We start from the raw sequence: 21,628 nt of genomic DNA, 5'->3' as shown, positions 1-21,628 counted from the left end.
TAATTCACATGATTCCAGTATTAAAACGTACTCGATGATACTGGTTTACGACTGGTGGTGAGTCGAGGAAAAGAGGAAAATCGCTGCTACTTCATTAATCGCCGTTAATTATCAACTATTATACGCTGGACCGTGCCCGGCATTTTCGTATAACGAAAGCGATCGTTGCTTTGCACCAACAATGATAATCATTCGTCGAAGTGCCGTTGTTGTACACCTGTTTTCGTTAATGTCAAGTGCTTAATTATATACTTAAACGTAATTATCGATTATTTTTAACTGACATAGAAAGAGAAAAAGATAGAAAGAAGAAACAGGAAGGGGATAGAAAAAGAAAGAGAGAGAGAGAGAGAGAGAGAGAGAGAGAGAGATCTCAAACTATAAGCGTACTCGGTGATTAGAATTTTTCTATCAAAGTTTACGTCGATCGAAGATTCTTGAATGAGCTTATATATTTACAAGGAAAATTCAAAAAAGAAAAAAAAAAAAAATTGGAAAAAAAAAGAAACGCGAGAATAAGCCGCTCAGTTACTCCTATTTCACAGAATCAAATCGAATTGATGAGAATAAAATAATCAAAAGTCGTCGACTTTATCGTTGAAAAATGCACGAACCTTTGCCGGCGGGTCCGCTACGCGTTTAATTAATACTAATGGATATAATGGATTCTACATTAGATCGAGTCTTTTATTATTTGAAATGGTAGTAGAGAGAATGAGAGAGAGAGAAAGAAAAAAAAAAGAGAGAAATAGAGATAGAAATAAATATTTCCAAATACGCGAAGATTATTCTTGGCGAATGTTTAAGTGTGACTCGATGAGATAGCAAGTGCATTTATAGAAAGGGGTAATAGTGGTGGTAGTGGTAGTGGTGTTGGTGGTAGTGATAGAGGTTGTTGTTTAGGAATGAGGACTATTAAAAAAGGAACAATATATTCGTGCCGTTAAACGAACGTTATATAATTCAGAAAACGCAAATGAAAATAAATATATCCATCCCCTCTCCTTATACGCACACACACACACACACACATATACACATGTACGTACATATACACTATCCGCCCACATTTACTGACCATACAGCGAGAAAAGTTTATATTTCTCTCGTACGTGTGCATATGCACACATGAATTAGATCTTTGTTTATGGGTGTCTGCGTGTTTGTGTGTATAAATGTGTAAGAGAGAGAGAGAGAGAAAGAGAAAGAGAAAAAATACAAATATTATTTAGACGATAAATCGTGGTGGCAGCGTTCAAATATCGTTCGTCGCGATGAACGACGACGGCAGTAGTAACACCACCGGCAACACTAATAGCAACAGCAACGTTAACAGTAACAGTAGAAACAACCACGTCGTCATCGTCGCTTTTCACGAATCGCTTTTCCGAAAAAAAAAAGAACGAAAAAAAAAAAAGAAAAAAGAACAGGCGACAACGCGCTTCGCTTTGGATAGGTGGTGAGGAATGGGTGAAGTGGGGGGGGGCGGGGGGATGGTTTTTTCGGTAGATAGGTAGAGAATTCGAACAGGGTATAGAGGGGTTGAAGTGGGGTGAAAAAAAAGTGACGGTCGAAGTGGACGAAAGCGACTAACTCCCCCCCTCTCCCCCCCCTATTTCCCCTTCTCTTCCGCTGGTCCTCCCACAGTTCCTCATCGTCAGGGGTCAATGGCTTTTTTTCATTCGGTCCGAACTGATTTTAGAACGAACGAACGAATGCAAACGTTATTTCTTACCGTCAATCATTTGACGAATTTTAATTTCGGCGGATCGCTTCGTTTAGTTTCTGTAACGTTTCGCTTCAGTTAGTTGGTGTTTCAAATAAAACTCAATCATCTCGATTCTTTGCGAAGAGATGGGGGTCTCCCTATCCACCCTAGCCCCTCGTTCCCACCTGATTCCAGCTATCGGCGTTGAGACAAAAGCTTTTTTCAGTCGGTGCATTCATTAAAAAGGCTAACGGTCTATTTTGGGATCGAGTATATCGGCACTTTACGGTTTTAATTACGCGTATTTTAATCCGCCCAGGAGACATTTTCTATTTCCGGGGGCCAGGTGCTCGCGTGCTCGCTCATATACATTCACATACACATTGTATACATATTTATACATATATATATATATATAAATATATTTATATATATATATATATATATACATATATATATTTATATATGTATATGTATATACATATTATATACATGAAACAGCGAACGAACGAGCTTTATTAGACTCTCCTCTCTGTGCAGAGCCGATTTAAATTTAATCATAATGAAGAGTCGATTAAAATTGCAATCGTCCGCGGAATAGAACCCATAGCGCCGAGCAGTTAACGTCTGCTAACAGGCATTTAACTTAACTACCTCAGGTAACTGCTCGTTTCTAGGCTGAAGGGTCCTTTCGATTACTACTGCTCGGCAAATTTTATTGGCTTGGACCTTCTTCCTTGTTTCCGTGTATATACCATACACTCCACGTGACTTTTTCCCGCCTAATGCAAACAGAAAGAAAGAACAAAATCCGAAAATAAAAGGACCCCATAGCGATTTCGATTTCTATCTCGATTCACGATTCGTCCATTTTAACGATTGCCTTGTTGATAACTTTCATCACGTTGTTCCATTATTACCGCGAAATTCTTTGCCAAATTTCTATTGGTAATGTATATATTAGATACGATAAATATTTGTATCGATAATTATGACAATGGATTAGATAAAAAAAGAAAAAAAAGTCGCGAAAATTAATTTTATATATGATTTATTTCATATTAAAATATTACTCGTAAAATAAGTGTTAAAAATTTGTTGACTTAGTCCATTGTCATAATTACCGATACATTCAATGGATTAATGTCAGTAGGTTTTAAATAAAAATTAAATGAATACAACAATTGTCTAACACACACAAATATTGTATTGTACAATGAAATAAAAAGTTAAGATTAGCTTAAAAGGATGATAATATAATATTTTCAAAAGAATATTCCCACGTTAAAGTAAATAAGTTTATATTCCCTTGCAACTATAAAGAAAGAGTATGACGTGTCTCGAAGTCGATCCCAGAACGATATCGAACTACTTTTCAGAAAAATCAAAGCTCGAATCGACATAGCGTGTTAGGATACTTTGCTAAAAGTCGCATATGCCGTGCAAGATAGAAGTGGGGAAAAGGAATAGGGCCCGTCGCTTGCCTTCTGCAAAGTATTGCTTTCAAAGTATCCCATGGGAATCAGTCGAATGGCTATGTCATTCCGTTTTCCTATGGGAGAAACAAGTGACTACGTCGCGAGGGTAAACGTGCTTCGTTATTGTCCCGACGGTAACGTTCCAAAACGAAGACGTTCTTGCTTCCTTTCACCTTTCCTGACAACGAATCTATCTTCTGATTTTCAGTATTGATCCTAACAAATATTTCCTATTATCATTGTAACGTTATAATTCGTTCGTTAAAATATTTAAAAACAATTTTTTTCCTATATTATCAAATTATTTTCAAATTGTTTCGGCAAGCATTTTTTTTGCAAATTTTTATTATGTATTTAAAGATATTAAGGGGGGTTTTTATTAATAAATATTCGATATCTTAAAAAAAATTTTTAAATGGAATACAAATTAATTTGTAGAAAGAATTATTGATCTTTTAGTGTAAAAATATTTTGAAGGGTTAATAGTTTAGAAGCGAACGTTTAATAATTTTTATGATATTTGAAAGAATATTTTATACTTTTTATTTTATAATCGAGTTTAAAAGTAATATTGTAAGTAAAAGTTAATTAAACAGAAATTATTAGATGGAATCTTTTTTAAGACAATAAAAAAAAACAAATCTATTTCAAGATGTATTATAAATTGTAAAATATTATCCATTGTGTATTTTTAAATGTATTTAATTTAAATTAAGGATAAAAATGAATAAATGAGAAAAAAAGAAAAAAAGATAAATTACCAATAACGAAATAATTGTTCATCTTTGCGTATGTAAGAGTATCCTAAAAATAAATACAATCAGTAATTGATATAAATGAAAGTGAACAAAATAGATGAATAAATAATTCGTATCACGTTGAATGCAAATAAATATAAACACAGATATCCATTTAACATTTTAACGACATTTATACGGGATATGATAATAATTAACAATAATTATTATTATCTCTCATCGTGTGATGACCATGATGATAATCGAAGTTGTCTCAGGACGTTATGTGAAATCTGGCATGATCAATAAACCCTATACGAACTATTTCGATGCGATTTAGCATGGCCGAGTAACAACGTGGCAGTAGTTACATACGATATGTGGTCAGACACGCGAGAGCGGCCGCTCACACTTTATGGTATCCAGGGTGTTTCGCAGTAGATAGAGGAAACACACCTGAATTACGTTCGACCAAAACTACGGGAGGAGACGCCGCAGCAGTCCCGCTCGTTTAAATCATCACCGTTTTCCACGTTGTTTACCGTGCGCAAAACATCGATTAGCGCGTTGCCCAAATTAACGACGATCGTTCTCTGTTATATACATAAAACATCTACCTATATAAATATACACATATACATTCAAGCGGGCATATCTATAAACGTATAAAATAACAACGATGATAAAATATTCGCGTAGAAACGTTTTCCTTTCCCCCGTTTATAATAATCGAAAATATTTTGTTACCTTTTTTTTCAAACGTGTGATATCCCTTTAAACGAAACGAAAAAAAAAGAGAAGACAACAAATAGAAATAGAAAGAAAAAAAAAGAAAAGTAAAAGGATATTATAAAGAAATAATATAATAATATATAACAAAAATGTCTCTCCTTTTCGGAAAAGTACTCGCGAGATAAGTTTTTTGGAAAAAGTAAATGTGTATTTAGTAGTATCATACGGAATAAGTGGTGGATACCGTCCGTCGTGCGTCCCAACAAACGACCAACCGCGAAGATATTCAGAAGCGTCTGCTATGCAGTAGCCTATGCATTTTAAGGGAGGCCTGATTTTTAATGCCGTATAAATATGCATAGGCTACGATATTAGCTCTTACGTGTCGTCGTCGTCGTCGTCGTTCCCGCCACCGCACCACCATCACCACCACCACCACCACCACCACCACCAACAGTCCGAAAAATATCACGCGGGGTTTGTGCGTTATGAGTTTGTGTGTGAGTGAATTCTCGACGTACACACCATAACAATCTCGTGATACAAAGATACCATTATTTTCTTCCTTCTTCTATACTCCCTTTTCATATATATATATATATTTATTTGTGTATATATATATGTGTATATGTACTTATATACACGTTGCGTGGCAGGAATATGGAGGAGCATCGCGTTAGCATTGGGGTTCTCAATGGATAAACTGTGTCGCTGCGGTGACCCCAGGGAGCATCATCTAATGCCCATTTTGTTATGACGTCTACCAACCTCTGAATAATTTCACTACCACCAAACCTGCCGGATACTGATTATCCTAAAGCTCTCTTCTCATCCGCTTCGATTAAATTCGTCCTGCCGAACGGGGTGTACTTTTTTTCTTTTATTTTTTTTTTAATTATTTCTATTTTTTCCTTTTTTTATCATCCTTTAACAAATCCCATTCCGATCTTTTTTTTTTATTGCCTCTTTTAATTGGATTTTTTTATCCACAAAATTGGTCTATGGGTTTACGAAGCTATGGTTTTGTTTATTACTATAAAATTTAAATATTGTAATACGCGTGTATGTGTGGGTCGTGGGGGGCGGGGGAATTTGAAGGTTTTTATATGCGTAGAGTGTGAATATTATTCGGTGGAACGATTCGAAGTATATTCGTGTCGTTAGTAATGAATAAAATTATAAGGTCAATTTTCGTTATTAAATGGTTCGTAAAAGAGAGTCTATTTTTCTATCTCTTTACGTAAATATGAATTGATTGTGTGTGTGTGTGTGTGTGAAAAAGAGAGTGAGAAAGAGGAAAAGAGTTATAATACGTGATCGTTCATAAATGTGAAATGAATTCGTTCGTAATATTTGAATTAAATGTGGGAAAGTGGGATTTAATTAATTGCGGAAAGAATTCGATTTCGTTTGTATAAAAAAATCGTAAAAAAATTGAACGCAACGTTCGCATATATAATATATAGATGCATATAATATTTATCCGCGTAACCATATAAATATGTTTTATTGAGTAGGAAAATATAGTTATCAGGATAGAAAATAAATCCGGTATATTAGTTCCATAGGCCATCGCAATTCGCGCTAATTTCACGACGGGTTTTCTAAGCCAACGATATTGCACGCGTGAAATAATAATAAAGTATATAAATGGATCAAGTTTACGACGAAGCGGACGGTGCATGCTAGAGGTTTATGTATGCGAGACCGTCGTTGTCGTTGCCGTTGTCGTCGTATGAATTTTATCGTCCTTTTCACGACACAAACACTTTACGAGATTTTCCTACCAAGCTTGAAAATGACCTCCGAGTTTTCTTCCCATTTCTATATATTCACGATCAATTTTGTTTTCGTTTTTCGTAACGTTCCATCGATGTTATTAAAAATCGACTCTTGATCGACTATTAAACATATAAATTTTAATTTATACAAATTATTTATCAGCGTAGATATTTTTGAAAAACAAAATTTAAGATAAATTTCGATGATTAGAATAACAATTTCGTTGGCATAGTGGTTCTATATTTTTTTTATACTTCCAGTTTGTGTAAATTTATTCTACACACAATATAATTGTTTTACAAGGCGACTGAAGTTTATTAATTAATTTATTAATGAAATAGAATATAGTAAAAAAAAGAGAAAAATTAACATTTTCCTACAACCTACCGCAAATACGCATTTGACCTTTTTTTTTGAATATTTTGTAATTGAGAGACCAAAAAACAGTAAAACGCAGAACTCAGCAGAATTCAACGATACTGTCGTCAACTTTGGCATTTTCATTTTCAATATAGAAAAAAATGAAAAATGAAAAAAGAAAGAGAAAAATTTGTGGTTATTTATATTAATATTTAAGGATACAGAATCAGGCTTTGGGTTTAGGATTGTTCTAGGCGAGGGAAAGGTTCTGTTCGATTTTTAATTCTACGGGATGTTAAAATCCGGAGGATCCGCTAATGGCAGGGCGAAAATCTCTGCCGACGACGGAATGTAACGTGAAACAGTAGGTGGTCCGGGTAATGCGTCTTGCAACCCTCGGACAGGAGAGCCCGAGCACCATCATCAATCAGGGCTGGTGCACATCCTGCGCGAACTTATATAGTATTTATTCTCATTAGGTCTCTCTACCGAGAGATGGACGAGTAAATGTCACCATATAAATTCAACAGAAAATATGTCTCCTACCGATATGAATTATTTCATCGAGAAAAATGATTCCACGCGGATAATGGACCACTGAGATTAGATTTTTCACAAAACGTTACGTTACCTTAAATGACAATAAATCAAGATTAATCAGGATCGCATTAACTTAATGCTCAAATCATTGCGATTTTAAAGACGCGTAACTACGTTCAATGATCAACATTGACTTATTATACGATCTTTAAACAACTAGTTTTTTTTACGTGGTTGTCGCTTTAAATAATGTCGTTTAAAAATCATAATTATCAATAATTAAATAATATCTAAAAACCTCTAATATCGATCGCGAAATTTTCTCGGAATAATAATCTTTGCCAATAACGCGATTTATAATTCTCCCAGTTTCCGATACAACACGTCACTAATATTTATAAACTTCTAAATCGCGCAAATTGCTTTTATTCTATGATTAATTTCAAAAGATCTAAATTTATCGATACTAAATAACAAAATGCGGCAATATAAAATCTCCAATCAGTAATATACCAATTCGATTCCTTTAATAAGTAACTAAAACCAATCTCGGGTTATAGAAAAAAAAAAAAATAAATAAAAAATAAAAAGAAACCTCGAAGTTATTATTAGAACCAAGAGATGTACTTACTTCGCGTCGATAAAATATTACAATTGAACATTTTGATAATATCAAAATACTAGGGAGAGAAATCGTACATTGACAAAAAACAAACCAAAAAATTATAAACTAAATATACGAATGAGAAAAAAAGGAAAAAGGATAATAACGAAGAAAGAAAAAATATGACATGAGTAAAGATAAAACGTTTTATCCCGTTCGTTTTTGGAACGGTACGATTCGAGACGTTTTTCGGTGAAAACGAGTTAGACTATTCTTCAATGGCGTACTGAAAGCTACTTCTATATATCTTCGAGGTCTCGGGCAGATCCCGGCGCTTGCCTTGATGGCAAGCTCAATTTATATCAGCGCCTGCTGAGACCCCTTTTACGAGGTCTCGCCGTGGTAACACTCTACCCCTACTCCCTTTCCCTTCTCCTTTCCTTTCCTTTCCTTTTCTTCCCTCTCTTCTTCCTCTTTCCAACCCCTTATCATCCCTTAGCCCCCAGCAGAACGTTGCAGCTTGTCCTGAACACTCCACCCTCGCTAACCTCGAAACTCTACCCTTGCCAGTCCGAAGCGAGCTTTCTTCTTCGCCATCTTCGAGACACCAGCCGACTTTTTTCCTCCACCCTACCACCCTCCCACCCTTCACCTTTCTTTTTTCTTTCTTTTCCTTCCATTTTTTTTTCTTCTTCTTCTTCTTCTTCTTATCCGAAGAGTACTCGAGGGTTCTTTCGAACTTAAACTTAAGCCATTCGCGATCGACGTAAGGAAATAGAAAAAGTCAATTTTGATTTCTTTTCAACTCTATCTCCCTTTCTTTATTTTTTATATTTTCTTCTTTCTTTTTTTTTTTTTTGCGAGGAATAAAAATCTAAGGAAATTTAATAGAAAATTAAACGATGATACTCGAATGATTTCATTTCGATTGAAATATTCCATATCGTGTATATTATTAATTTGAGTAAATCATTTGTTAATAATGATTTTAATTAAATATTTTTACGTGTGAAAAAGAGGAAGAAAGTTAAAGGAAGTGATAGAAAATATATTTAAATGATTAAATGTATACCTATAATATTACGAATTGTATCGATTAACGTAATCAAACAAACTATATATATAACAAAAATTGACTAAAAAGAAGTGACCGTGCCAAAATAATTATCTATCAAATAATGTAATGACGTATTAACAAATGCTTTCAATAAATCATTAACAACACAAAATCTTTAGGTATATTCATTGAAAATGCTCTATAAACAATTGAAATAAATATTTGTTAAATACAAATTTCAACCCACAAATCCGTGGCACGGATCGTTAACAGAAAAAGAGAGATAAAGAGAGAGAAAGAGAGAGAGAGAGAGAGAGAGAGAGAGACAATAGTGATTACTCGAAAACGGCACGTCCGTTTCCACCCACGCCGTGATTCCAGGTGCTTCCTGGGAACAGCTGGCATGGCGCACGCGCCTTGCCAAGTACTATGCGGTGATTGATCAATTTTTAAAAAGCAATGTTCCTAATTGACCGCTCGATTCGATCCGATCCACAAAAGAGAAAGAAAGAAAGAGATAGATAACATAGTATTCATCATTGAAAAAGGGGTCTTTTTCTAACCTCGAAGTTAAACCTTAGTCATCTAACGAAAGGTGTGTTCGTTCGATTCTTTCGAAGCAGTTGTGTTCTCCAACCTCTCCCATTTAATATTCTTCTCTTTTACTCACATCTACTACTTGTACATGAATATCCTTAGAAATCTCTCGGAATGCTGACTAATCCTATCACATTAAACAACTCAAACGAGAGAATTAAGATATTACTTTAATGTTTTTTAGTTATAAAAAAAACAAGGTGAGATAATATATCTTACGCGAATAACGTTTCACTATTAATAGGAAAATTAATTTTTCGTGTAGTAAGATCATAAAGATAATAAATAGAATTTATCTTAGTGAATTAAATATGATCTTAAATTAAACGACGATATTAATTCTATTAATAATATTGTCAAATCAAATGGATTGATAGCGATCAAATGGATCGCCAAACATTTATATTCGTCTTTCACTATTCACCCTGTCGAAAGTATTATTAGAATATGTTCAAATATCTATTTTTAAATACGAGCCTATATAGGTATATAATATTTCGTTTTCATCTTTCATCGAATTTTGCGCGTATCGCATCTCGAAAAGAAAAGAAACAACAAAATACTGAAACACCATGATAAAACTAAAAGGAATAAAATGAACGAAAAGAATAAAGCGGGGAAGAAGAAAAAAAAAAAAAAAAAAGAAAAAAAGAAATTGAGTCGCTAATTCGGGCCGTAACTTAACGATATATTACATGTAGGTCCTGCTCGTCGAAAGCTCTCGTTCGCAGGCAGTTATTTCGTAACAGGAATCATTAGCGTATGGCTGCGTTAATTAGCGGAAGTTCCGCACGTACTTCTACATACGTGCTTGCAACGATGCAACTACGATGCGATGGTATTGAAAATAGTATATGTAGTATATGTGATAATATGAGATATATAAACGTTCGTTTCTGACTCTATACTGCATATATATATATATATAACTATTTATGTGTTTGTTTGTATGTGTATGCGTATATGTATATCACGCCTCCCTCGTGTTTTTTTCCCTCGCATGGGTTGTATCACTGATGCTCACTCGGCGTGTAACGGCGAATTATCCACGGGCTTTTAGCCATAGTTCTAGCGTGAAATCAGTGTAACAACCACACCTAAACCCAAAGGTGGTGTATGAATATTCTTGTCTTTTCATAATCGAGAAAAAATATGACAATGTTTTCTTCTAATGAAATTCACTGGAATGTTCGAATGAAATAGATGATAACGTTCTATTACATACACGTGCACATATTGCACGTACACATATACAAATACATTAAATACAAAACAATAATACCTATAAATGATGTACGAATGTTCTTGTCTTTTCTATAATAAATCAAGGAAATTGACAAGAATTTGTTTTACTAACTAAATTCGTTGGAATGATTAAATTAATTCATTATAATAAACTGTTAATCATATATAGACACACACACACACACACACACACACACACACACACGTGTACAGATTCATTGAATATTGATTTCAGCGAAAATTTAATTACATTAGTTTGTCTCTTTGAGTGTTTGGTAAATGTAACTAACTTTAATTACGAATTACCAAATAACGAATTGAAGAATGGTTACTGTTGTAAATGCGTTACATATAGGATGTAGTTAACAATATCGACGTGGATGTAAACGTGTGGTTTGTGGAATGAATGAGTAACAGAAAGAGAGAGAGAGAGAGAGAAAGAGAGAAGGGGTTGAAGAAAACTTGAAATCGTAGCTGTGACACATAGCCTAAATGATTTCAGCAGAAATGCACTTAACAGAGTCTTGTTCTAATGCCATTACCTCGTCACAATCATCCATCCATTCGTATTCTTGATGATAAGAAAAAGAAAGAGTGATTGAGATGATAGAACTACAAAGTATTCAATAGAACAGATGTTAGGATTGATCAAGGGAGATATACTAAGACGACTCGTATCTAAACTTCCTACTTTTACTACGTTAGATAAATTAAAGATTGAAAAGAAAAATATATGTCAAAGGTTCTTGGATTCTTGGAATCCAAAAAGCGATCGTTTTGGTGGTCGTGGCAATACCTAAAGCAGGCTAGAACGTGTAAACCCCATATATCCAATTAGATTCGTATAATCCGTGCACGTTAGCAGAGAGGGTGTCTCTAGCTTCTGCGATCCCCCTTCATTCTCTCGCTCACTCTCTCTCTCTCTCTCTTACTCTCAGTGATTGTATGTGTGTGTGTGTGTATGATTCGTTGGTGAGGCTGCGTCTGCGCAATGTACTCCAACGCTAAAGTACTAATTTATGGGCACATATGAGACGACTATAGTACGCGCTACTGTGCCAGGAAAGGGACTCTAGCTTGTGCACGGAACTATAGTGGGGAGAAACAGGAGGGTAGGGTAGGGTATGGGTAAGGTAGGGTATATCGGAGAACACAGAGGCGGGCTTTGCATGCGATATCAATAAATCAAGTCCCTGGGACCCCGGCAGCTTAGGAGGGCACTACGTGGCCAGAATCAACAGCTCATAACGTCGGCTAATAGCTACCCGCGGTGGGGTCGAAGATATTGTCCTAACGCCCAGGGACATCTTACCCACCTAGTGTTGGATTCTCTATCTCTATCTCTCTCTATCTCTATCTCTATCTCTCTTTCTTTCCATCTGTTCTTCCTTTTCTATTCTCTTGCTTTCTTTCTTCCTTCGTTTCTTTCCTTCCAACTTACCACCCTACAACACCATTGCTAACTCACTCGAAGAAAAATCGTCGTTGGTGCTTCGATAAAGAGAACCTGAAAAGATACTTGCTACTAGGTAGTAGCGTTTGCTCTTGCGCTTCGTGCCATGAAAATATCGATTTCGAGGGTTTCGCCCAACGTATCTTTACCGAGATTCTCGAATTAATACACGAATGAGTTCATGAAATATATATATATATATTATAATATAAATATATAATATAATATAATATAAATAATATAATAATATATAATAATATAATAATATAATAATATATAATATTTATGGACACACACGCATGAGATGTGTGAAACACGAGTTTAACGTTATCTTTAATCTCGATTCTCTGAAGTTTTTTTTTCGGTATAATCGCATAATCTATAATTAAATTTAATTATAAACGCTAGAAAGAAAAAGAAAAGAAGAAGAATAATAAAAAAAAAAAAAAGAAAGGGGATTAAGAAGAAATAAAACTTTCTTTCGAATAAAATTCAAACGTGAAAATAATAAGAGAATTATTTCGATTTTGAAATTTGTATTTAGATTTGCGTATAAAAATCGGTCAAGTGTGCCAGTTTAAAACGAGTTCTCCATTTCGTACGAACGAACGTACGAACTTAACTTACACTTTCGATTTTCATTCGGCGAAACACGGCTATATGACCGCGTGCGTTGTAAACCAAGAGAGGAAAGGAAGAGTTGTGAAGCTAAGAAAAACCGTTATTCACTTCACGAGCCGTGTCGACCCATTGACCTGCGTGAAAGAGAAAAATTTCACCATCGCGAATGAGTGAGACTTACCTGGCTGTCGATGACGAGATTCTTAGTCGAATGGTGGTATGGTGGTTGGTGGTGATGGTGGTGGATGATAACCAATTTCCTTTTATTTTTCATTTCTTTTTTCTTTTTACTTTTTTATTTTATTCATCGAATTTCTTTATTTTTCGAATTTTTTCTTCTAATTTCTTTCATTTTTATAGATTGTATATTAAATATAGTATGTTTTTTTTTTTAATGTTTTTTNACTATTTTTTCTCTTTCCTTCGCTATTTCACTGGACGACCTGTTCGTACAGTGATAATGCGTGATAATTGACACAACGTATATATATATATATATATTGCTATCTTTTTTTATATCTTGTTCTTTAGTTTTTTAATTTAATAAATAAAAAACAAATTCTTAATATTTTTCTTTATTTTTCAAATTTTGTGTAGATTGTAAATTATTTTTTTGTTATTTTATTTATTCATAGGTTATTATAAATATCATTGGTTTGACTTCTTTCTACTTGATATCGCATGCACAATTATTTGATTATATTTTAATGGAGTAGAAAATAATATGTTTGTGCGTATGTTTATTAATATTAAAATTTAAGGACTGCAATTTTGTACTCTCCCTTTTATGGGTCCGAGTCATTTCTTTACGAACATCTTCCTACATCAATCCAATACTACCAAAAAAGGCCCATCTTTTTACCGCCTTTTTAGAGTCAATAGTAAATGGTTTTTATTTCCCCAAATAGATCACACAACCATTTTATTAACCGTACCCACGTTGTTTGATTTTAGTGATCTTATGGGAACTTAATGTAATCCAACGTAGAATGGAATAAAATAAAAACGTGTTTATTTTAAAAAATCCAACTTGTCTAGACCGTAGATTGGTTACTATTCTTTAAATTTATTGCGAATAAAACTGGTGATGCATTTGTTCAAATTTTTTACAAAAATTAAATATAACACGAGATAGATTTAATATATATATTTTTTTTTAAATTATTTCTCACATCAATTTTGACCAATATTTATCCATATTAGTTAATAAACATAATTATTGTGAATAAAAAGAATACAGTTTGTTTTGATAATTATATTAACGAATGATTGTTATGCTTTAGGTATGGTTTCAAAATCGTCGGGCAAAATGGAAGAAACGTAAGAAGACAACGAACAACATGTTTGGTGCGACCGGTACTTTGCTACCGTCGCATGGTTTGCCACCTTTTGGTCCAGATCTTTGCGGAGCTGGGATGTTTCAAGCACCCGCGGAGAGATGGGGAGTGAGTACAGGTCAGAAGTAAATAATTTTCTTTCTAAGAAAAACTTTATCTTTTTCTGTGACTCGCGTATTTTTTTCATTATTATTTATTCACCCTATCCAAAAACACGAGCCGGTGATTATTACAGTGGTTTGTGTCAATAATAATATCAATATTTTATTTTATGACATTTAATTTCTATTCTATACAGTATTATAATGTTTTATATCAAGACTTTTAAATTTGTAAATTTTACTCGAATTTCTCCGACCCCATATGAGGTCATCGGACAATTAAAAAGTTCTGTTTTATACAATAGTATTGAATTGTGTGCACTTGTAAGTATAATATTATCTGAATCAATAAATAATATCAGAGTTGGCAGTGTATATATATATATATATTTTACTTATAAATTAATAATTATTTATATTATAAAAATAATGTTTTTGTTCAATTCTTTAACTTTGTCCACTGTTATAATTACCCGCGCATGTGTGTTTGTATTATTTTTTTGATAATTATTGCTTAAATAATGACAGGAAACACGTGATGTAGGTACAAAGTAATTAATTAGTGTCTATAATGAAAGATAATTAATATAATTTCCAAGTGTAGATAAATTAATCGATAGACACAGATTTACGATCTGTATATTATATTGCATACACACACACACATACATATATATATATCGGTGATTAGAATGAGATTCCTAGGTGTCACTTTAACAAGCGATATAACTAATTAGCAAAAAGTTCATATATTCGGAAGAAGAATAGGAAGAAGTCCAGTTAACTGGCAAAGTCGACGACGACGACGACGACGGTGTTTGACTTTTAATTTAATTTCCTTCCTTCCTTCACACCGACGGAAGGTAACTTCGAATTACTTAAGTCTTTTATTATACCTTCTCTATACGATATCTACACATTACTAAAAAGATGAATAAAGAAAAAAAAAAACAAGAAAGAAATTGCTTGCCTTTTTGTAGGATGAATTATTTCAATTAAAACATTTTAATTCGATTAAAACGAAATTTGATAAAAATGTTAAGACTCACTCACTCTCTCTCTCTCTCTCTCTCTTTCTCTCTTTCCGTTTTATTGTAAATTGTATTACTATGAATAAGATCATACTTAATCATAAACTTATCTTTTGTAGGTCTCGGCCTGGGACAAGGCGGTATGGGCATGGGTGCTTATGGACAATTAGGTCAACAAAGCCCCGGTACACTTGGCAACTTGGGTCTTGGTAACTCTGGTCTGTCGATCAGCAGTCCTTCCCAAACGGTCTATCAAACGAATTACGGATTAAATTCTCTTGGTAAGTCAACATTGTCTTGGTAACAAGCAAAATAACTTTGAGAAAAAGATGTTTCACTCGAATAATATTCACATAGAATATTCATTGATACAAGTTATTAGATTGGTCAATAAATAAATGTTGAAATGAACAATATTTTACATGCAAATAAAACGCGCGACACAATGTTATACACAATATTATTATATTAGGTTTACTTACACATGTAAGTAAAGTAGTGATTGAGTGAATAAATAATTTCAAAATTTGGTATCTGAAGTTTCCACTGTATTCTATTTAAATTCTACCCGATTTATATTTTATTTTCTCTCTTTTTTTTCTCCATTCATACAGATAATACCGTGTTAACTATTAACGTGCAGTTAATAAAATCTCTATTACTAGTTTCAACGAAAATTGAAAATATAACAATATTTCGTAGTTTAAACAGTGATATTCCAGTTCGTGGGCGCTTATGGTTGCTTCGATAATCGTCTTGCCAAACTTTTCGAACTGTGATCTTCTAAAAAACGACGTTTGTGCAAACATTATCAATATCGAGAGAGGGAGAGAGAGAGAGAGAGAGAGAAAGAAGCGTGTCTTTGACGAAGTCGTTAAACGTTACACGATGCATTATCATTCCGAAGGAGAGTTATGCGCCTGCACGTAAGGAATTTGAGACAGAAACATAAACTCCATCCTCCCGTCTGTTTACGCAGGCAAACTCCGAGGCTGGTCTCGCACCTAGGTGTGAGATCTTTCGCTGTATATTTACCATAACATCTCGATGCATCCTGTCTTCGCTGAGTTACGCTTCGACTAAGTCTGCGGATCTTATATATGCATGTATGCATAGATGTGTATGTGTGTGTGTGTATGTACGAATATATATGTGCTTATCTCTTTTTTGAACGGGTCTGTCTATGTGGTATAACTCGAAGGATCCTTTGTTTCGAGAAACAAGTTTTCTTGTATTCTTCTGCAATTTGTTCTTTTTTTAATTTACCAACTCCTCTTTCATTCGCGTAAAAATATCTTTGAAAAACAACGAAGATAAATATTCATATTTTTTAACTAAGAATTTATTGACAAAATGTCTTCCTTAAAATATCACAAAAAAATCAATGTTGAGACGAATTTATAGTAAATTTAAGATCGTAGGTGTATCTGTTAAGAAAATCTTTCTATATTCTCATATTTCATAGCGTAACACAGTTTCACAACTCACCGAAGGGACTACTTAACAGCACAGCAAAGTCAGCTTGTACGTAACGCGTATATATGTCTATGTAAGTATATGTATGTACATACATATATGCATACATCTACAATATATATATATATATATACGTTGTGTCAATTATCACGCATTATCACTGTACGAACAGGTCGTCCAGTGAAATAGCGAAGGAAAGAGAAAAAATAGTTTTAAAGAAAATGAAGTTGGAAGAAAAGAAAGAGACAGAGATATAGCAGAAACGTTGGATATGTTTGTGTATGTATATGTGTGTGTGTATTTTCGAGCTTACGCACGTATGAACGGTCCTTAATGTTGAAAATGTTCCACGTTAGAAACTTAAAGCCGAGTGGTGACCATGTTCTTCTCTTCTTCTTCTTCTTTTCTTCTTCTTCTTTTTCTTCTTTTTCTTCTTCTTCTTCTTCTTCTTCTTCTCGTTCTATGGCTACCACTCGCCTTTTACGTTCTTCGATAATACTTAGGGCAAACAGCTTTTAGAGCAGACCTATCTTTTTTCGCTTTTCAATGATAATTAACACCGAGAGAGCGCGAGAGGCTCGACTCCAATAATTTTCTCGAGTTCCACTTTGAAACTATTTTTTTTCTTTTTTTACATTTCCATCCATATCGATATTATTTCGACTTATGTGAATTTTTGATATCGTCCATGTTTGTCATTTAATTTTTTTATATGATTGAGAATCATTGTCTTTTGCGTCTACAAATTTGTAATATAACTTTTATACTTGATATGTATCAAAAATGGATTTATCCGAATCTTTGCGTTATCATCAACATTCATTTCACACACACAATTTAATTATTAAATCAAAATATTATATAAATAAAAATATATTCCTTAACATTGAATTTCTCTTGATCTATTATTGTATCCTAAGATCAAATATTTCGATAACATTTTTTTATTATAGCCCCCATGAATTGATTATTATGTTGAAACGTAATAAAATTTGTTATAATATGTTGCTTGTAAGATTTTATAGAGGGTTAAATCGATCTCCTTTCTTAATACGTTTTACAATGTTTCGACATTTTTTTCTTCGACGTCTAAAGTAAAAAAGAAAAAAAAAGAAGAAAGAAGAAAAACATGATTATTATCTATTCCCGCGTTCTTTCCTTTTTTTTTCCCGTCTAATGTAAGTTCCTTTCGGAAAAAGGGGTGCAGCCTTCTCTCCGCAAACTCGAGTTCCCATAAAAAAGTTTCTCCCTTCGTGAGTTTTCAAGCTACTCTTCTTCTTATTCTTCTTTTTCCTCGGTGGTGGCCACCAACGGCGGGCTGAGTGTTTTATGACTCGTGTTCGGTAGCACGACCCACGCACTTTGTGAATCTACCGCATTAATATCGTCATACAGTACAAGTCGGAACATCTTTACCGAAAGAAAGCACCCTTAGAAATTTCTCCCTTGCTACCTGCTAGATCGACATTTCATCTTTGTGATATTCGGTCAACGAATATCGTCAAGTTTATTTCAATAAACATCGGTTAATTTTGTTTTACAAGAATTTTGATTCAACCCTTCAGTTACTTGCGATCCCTTTATATGAATCGTCTATACAGAAGCATTGCATGAATTACTGACCCACATTGAAGTCGTATACTATACAACGATAAGCACGTACGAGCTAATTTATATGAAAAAATATTAATGTCAAAGAGTATGCCGTATAACGAAAGAATTAAATTTAATTTTCGGCCCTTTTTTTCTTTGATATTTTTTTCCAAACACATATAATATATTATTAATTGAATATTTTATTTAGTATTAAAATCGTTTAATATGTGAATTATTCAAATATTTGATAATTCTTACCCCTCTTTGAAATGAAAAGAAACGTATGCTTAAATGTTGTAGAGAGTTGTTATTGTCGGATCGTACTTATCAGGACAACGAACGAAACGAGAATGAGGGGAGTCTCGAATATTAACTGTCGGTAGAATTTTATATGTAAAATTCCACATATTAATTTAATACTTTTTTGTTACTATTTAGTATACAACAAACTATTATTTTTATTTTTATATCTATATAAATTCGTATACCTTAAAAAATATCATTCGATCTATATATAATTTTATTTTCTTGAATATAAATATTATAATATCGAACATCACCAATTTTTTTTTTTGATCGTTTATTATAAAATTGGTGTAAGTACATTTTTGAAATCAAATTGAGAAAACAAATAATTCTAATTAATTATTAACAAATCATCAAAGTTATGTATTTTTATACACAATTTTGTTTCAAAACTAAATTTATATTACTCTTATAATAAACGATCCATATTATAAACATGATATTCTAAGAATAGTTTTACCGAATAGAAAAATTCTAAATTTATTTTTACCAGATATTTATATATAGAGCAATAGTATCATTTTCGTGGATCCATACTTTACCAAAAACACTATAATCAGAGTTTCATATCTTGAAACAAAAAACAATATATTGCAATTCTATTTAACAAACCAATATTGATTTTATTGTTCTCGATAAAGTAACATGTTCGGGCACTCTGTATATTTAAAATAATATTATTTAACGTAACGTTAACATTTGTGTATAATAATAACGTGAAATTAAAAATTAACAGGAGTCGTACAGGTCTCGGCGTCACGGGGTTCACCACCAGGAGGATCTTCGGTTGGTGGTGGCCAAGGAGGAGGATTAAATTCGGCGTTGAATTGTGCGCAAGGTTCACCGGGTTCGAGTTCAGGAGGTGGAGGATCGGCAGCAGCTGGTGCAGGAGGAAGTGGTATATCTTGCGTTGGTGGTGAAGTCAATGCGGACGAAGCGTCGGGATGGAGAGGTGCTCATATTATTACAGGACTTAGGCGTCGAGCAACGGATACCTCGCAACAGTATAGTCCGCAATCGCATCCACCACCATCGGCTCCATTACCGTACACTCATGGTATGGAATACAGCTCCGCGTACTGAAATCTTCTTCGAGTTATTCAAAGTTTCCCGCTACTCCTCGTACAGTCGGCCATTTTGGTTACGAGATGACGCGTCACGTGACGTTAGCAAGAAACAAAAAGCGATTTCAAAAAAGGAAATAAATTATCAGTGTTTGTTTGCGGATTATTTTGTCGTTACGAAACTTCATGGATGTAATTAATTAATTCAATAATTAATTAATTAAGCTTCCGTTGGTACATATATGTCGATAATATAATATATTATAAATAAGAATAAGGAAAAATTAGGTAATAGAAGAAGAAAATGTGAAGAGGATAAAGTTGCAATGTATTTCATCTACGAGAACGATAATTATTAGATTAACGTGATTTAATAATATGAAAATCTAGTCGATCTTGTTATCTATCTCTGACAAAAGATGATACGTTTGATCGTCAAGACTTTCGTCATAAACGGTGATTATAGCGGTGAACGTTTTACGAGAAGACGAAAACGAAGAATAAAAAGAAGTAAAAAGAAAAAAAAAAAGAAGAAGTATACGACGAGTTATCTTAGTATTATGGTATACGATGAGATTCAAGGAGATGACGCATTTTCAGTGAAATAGTCAACGATAATGATCAAGTTTACTTAATTACCGAAATATCTTCTGCTCTCTTTCTCTCTCTCTCTCTCTCTCGCGTCGTTTTACGTATAATAATAATTATTATTATAATAATAATACTAATAATAATAAAATAATAATAATATTAATAATAATAGTAATAGTTATTAGTAATATTAATATTAATAATAATAATAATAATAATAATGAAAAGGCATTGTAAATATTATCTTAAGGAATTGACGTGAAAGCTATTGTATCGATATCATAATTATTCATTTTTCATGATAAACGCAAGACGCGTAATGGATATTAGTCGATGTTTATGGTGTCGGGAGAGAATCTTATTAACTTAATTACAATTAGACCAAAATTCGTCGATATGGTGCTTTGAGAGAAATTCGTCGAGTATCTAAATACTACATATACAGTATCTTTTTTCCGAATATCGAATGACGATATATCCTAAATCCACATCGACCGGTTTTATGATACCTTCGCGTTATTTTGTCTCCCAAACTTGTAAGATATTTCTTTCTTTCTTTCTTTCTTTCATTCATTCATTCATTCTTTCTTTCTTTCTTTCTTTCTTTCCTTTTACTTTTCGAGAATATTTTTCTCATCCTTTCGTCGCTCACACCTTTTGTGTTAGACGTTATGTCATTATAACCGACCAACCTTTTCGAATATCGAGTCGTTTCTTTTTGCTTTTTCTTTTTTAAAACGTATGAAAATACGTCATAAATTAAGGTCGGTTGTGTCTCGTCGAAGTATGTCGAAACTTTGAAAAAAAAAAGAAAAAAAAAAAAGAAAAAAAAAATACAACGAGAAAGAAAAAAAGAAAAAGATTTGTAAAACTCAATATAAACACAAAAGAAACATCTCGAGTTTGAAATAAATGGACACATATTCTCGAAAAAAAATCAGTTAAGAAATGAGACGAATTATTAAAAAAGGAGAACATAAAAAATGATAAGAATCTCGTGGATCGAAATTTCGACAGATTTTTCGGCTATCCGTCCGAGAGGAAAGATGTTTAAAAAAAAAAAAAAAAAAAAAAAAATAAATAAAACAAAAAAGAAGAAAAAGAAAGAAAGATGCAGAGAAAAAGAAAGAAAGATGCAGAATCTCTTATCAGGAACATTATTATAATAATTAAATACTATTAATGAACTAATAATAATAACAATAGATCGTT

At 33.2% G+C, this 21,628-nt stretch overlaps 1 protein-coding gene across 1 annotated transcript in view; it reads left to right on the top strand.

The window, feature by feature from the left end:
- The window catches only part of LOC106788954 (homeobox protein orthopedia-like), a 31,093-nt gene extending 10,594 nt beyond the window's left edge, over positions 1 to 20,499 (top strand). The window contains exons 4-6 of the mRNA XM_014752705.1: positions 14,198 to 14,369; positions 15,503 to 15,664; positions 19,498 to 20,499. Coding sequence (XP_014608191.1) covers positions 14,198 to 14,369; positions 15,503 to 15,664; positions 19,498 to 19,844 — 681 coding nt within the window. The 3' untranslated portion in view covers positions 19,845 to 20,499. The remainder of the gene's footprint in view (positions 1 to 14,197; positions 14,370 to 15,502; positions 15,665 to 19,497) is intronic.
- Positions 20,500 to 21,628: the final 1,129 nt, after the last annotated feature.

Source organism: Polistes canadensis, unplaced genomic scaffold, assembly GCF_001313835.1.
Source record: "Polistes canadensis isolate GaletaPanama2010 unplaced genomic scaffold, ASM131383v1 scaffold_158, whole genome shotgun sequence".
In the NCBI taxonomy this organism is placed as follows: Eukaryota; Metazoa; Arthropoda; class Insecta; order Hymenoptera; family Vespidae; genus Polistes; species Polistes canadensis.
This window is presented reverse-complemented; position numbering and strand designations above follow the sequence as displayed.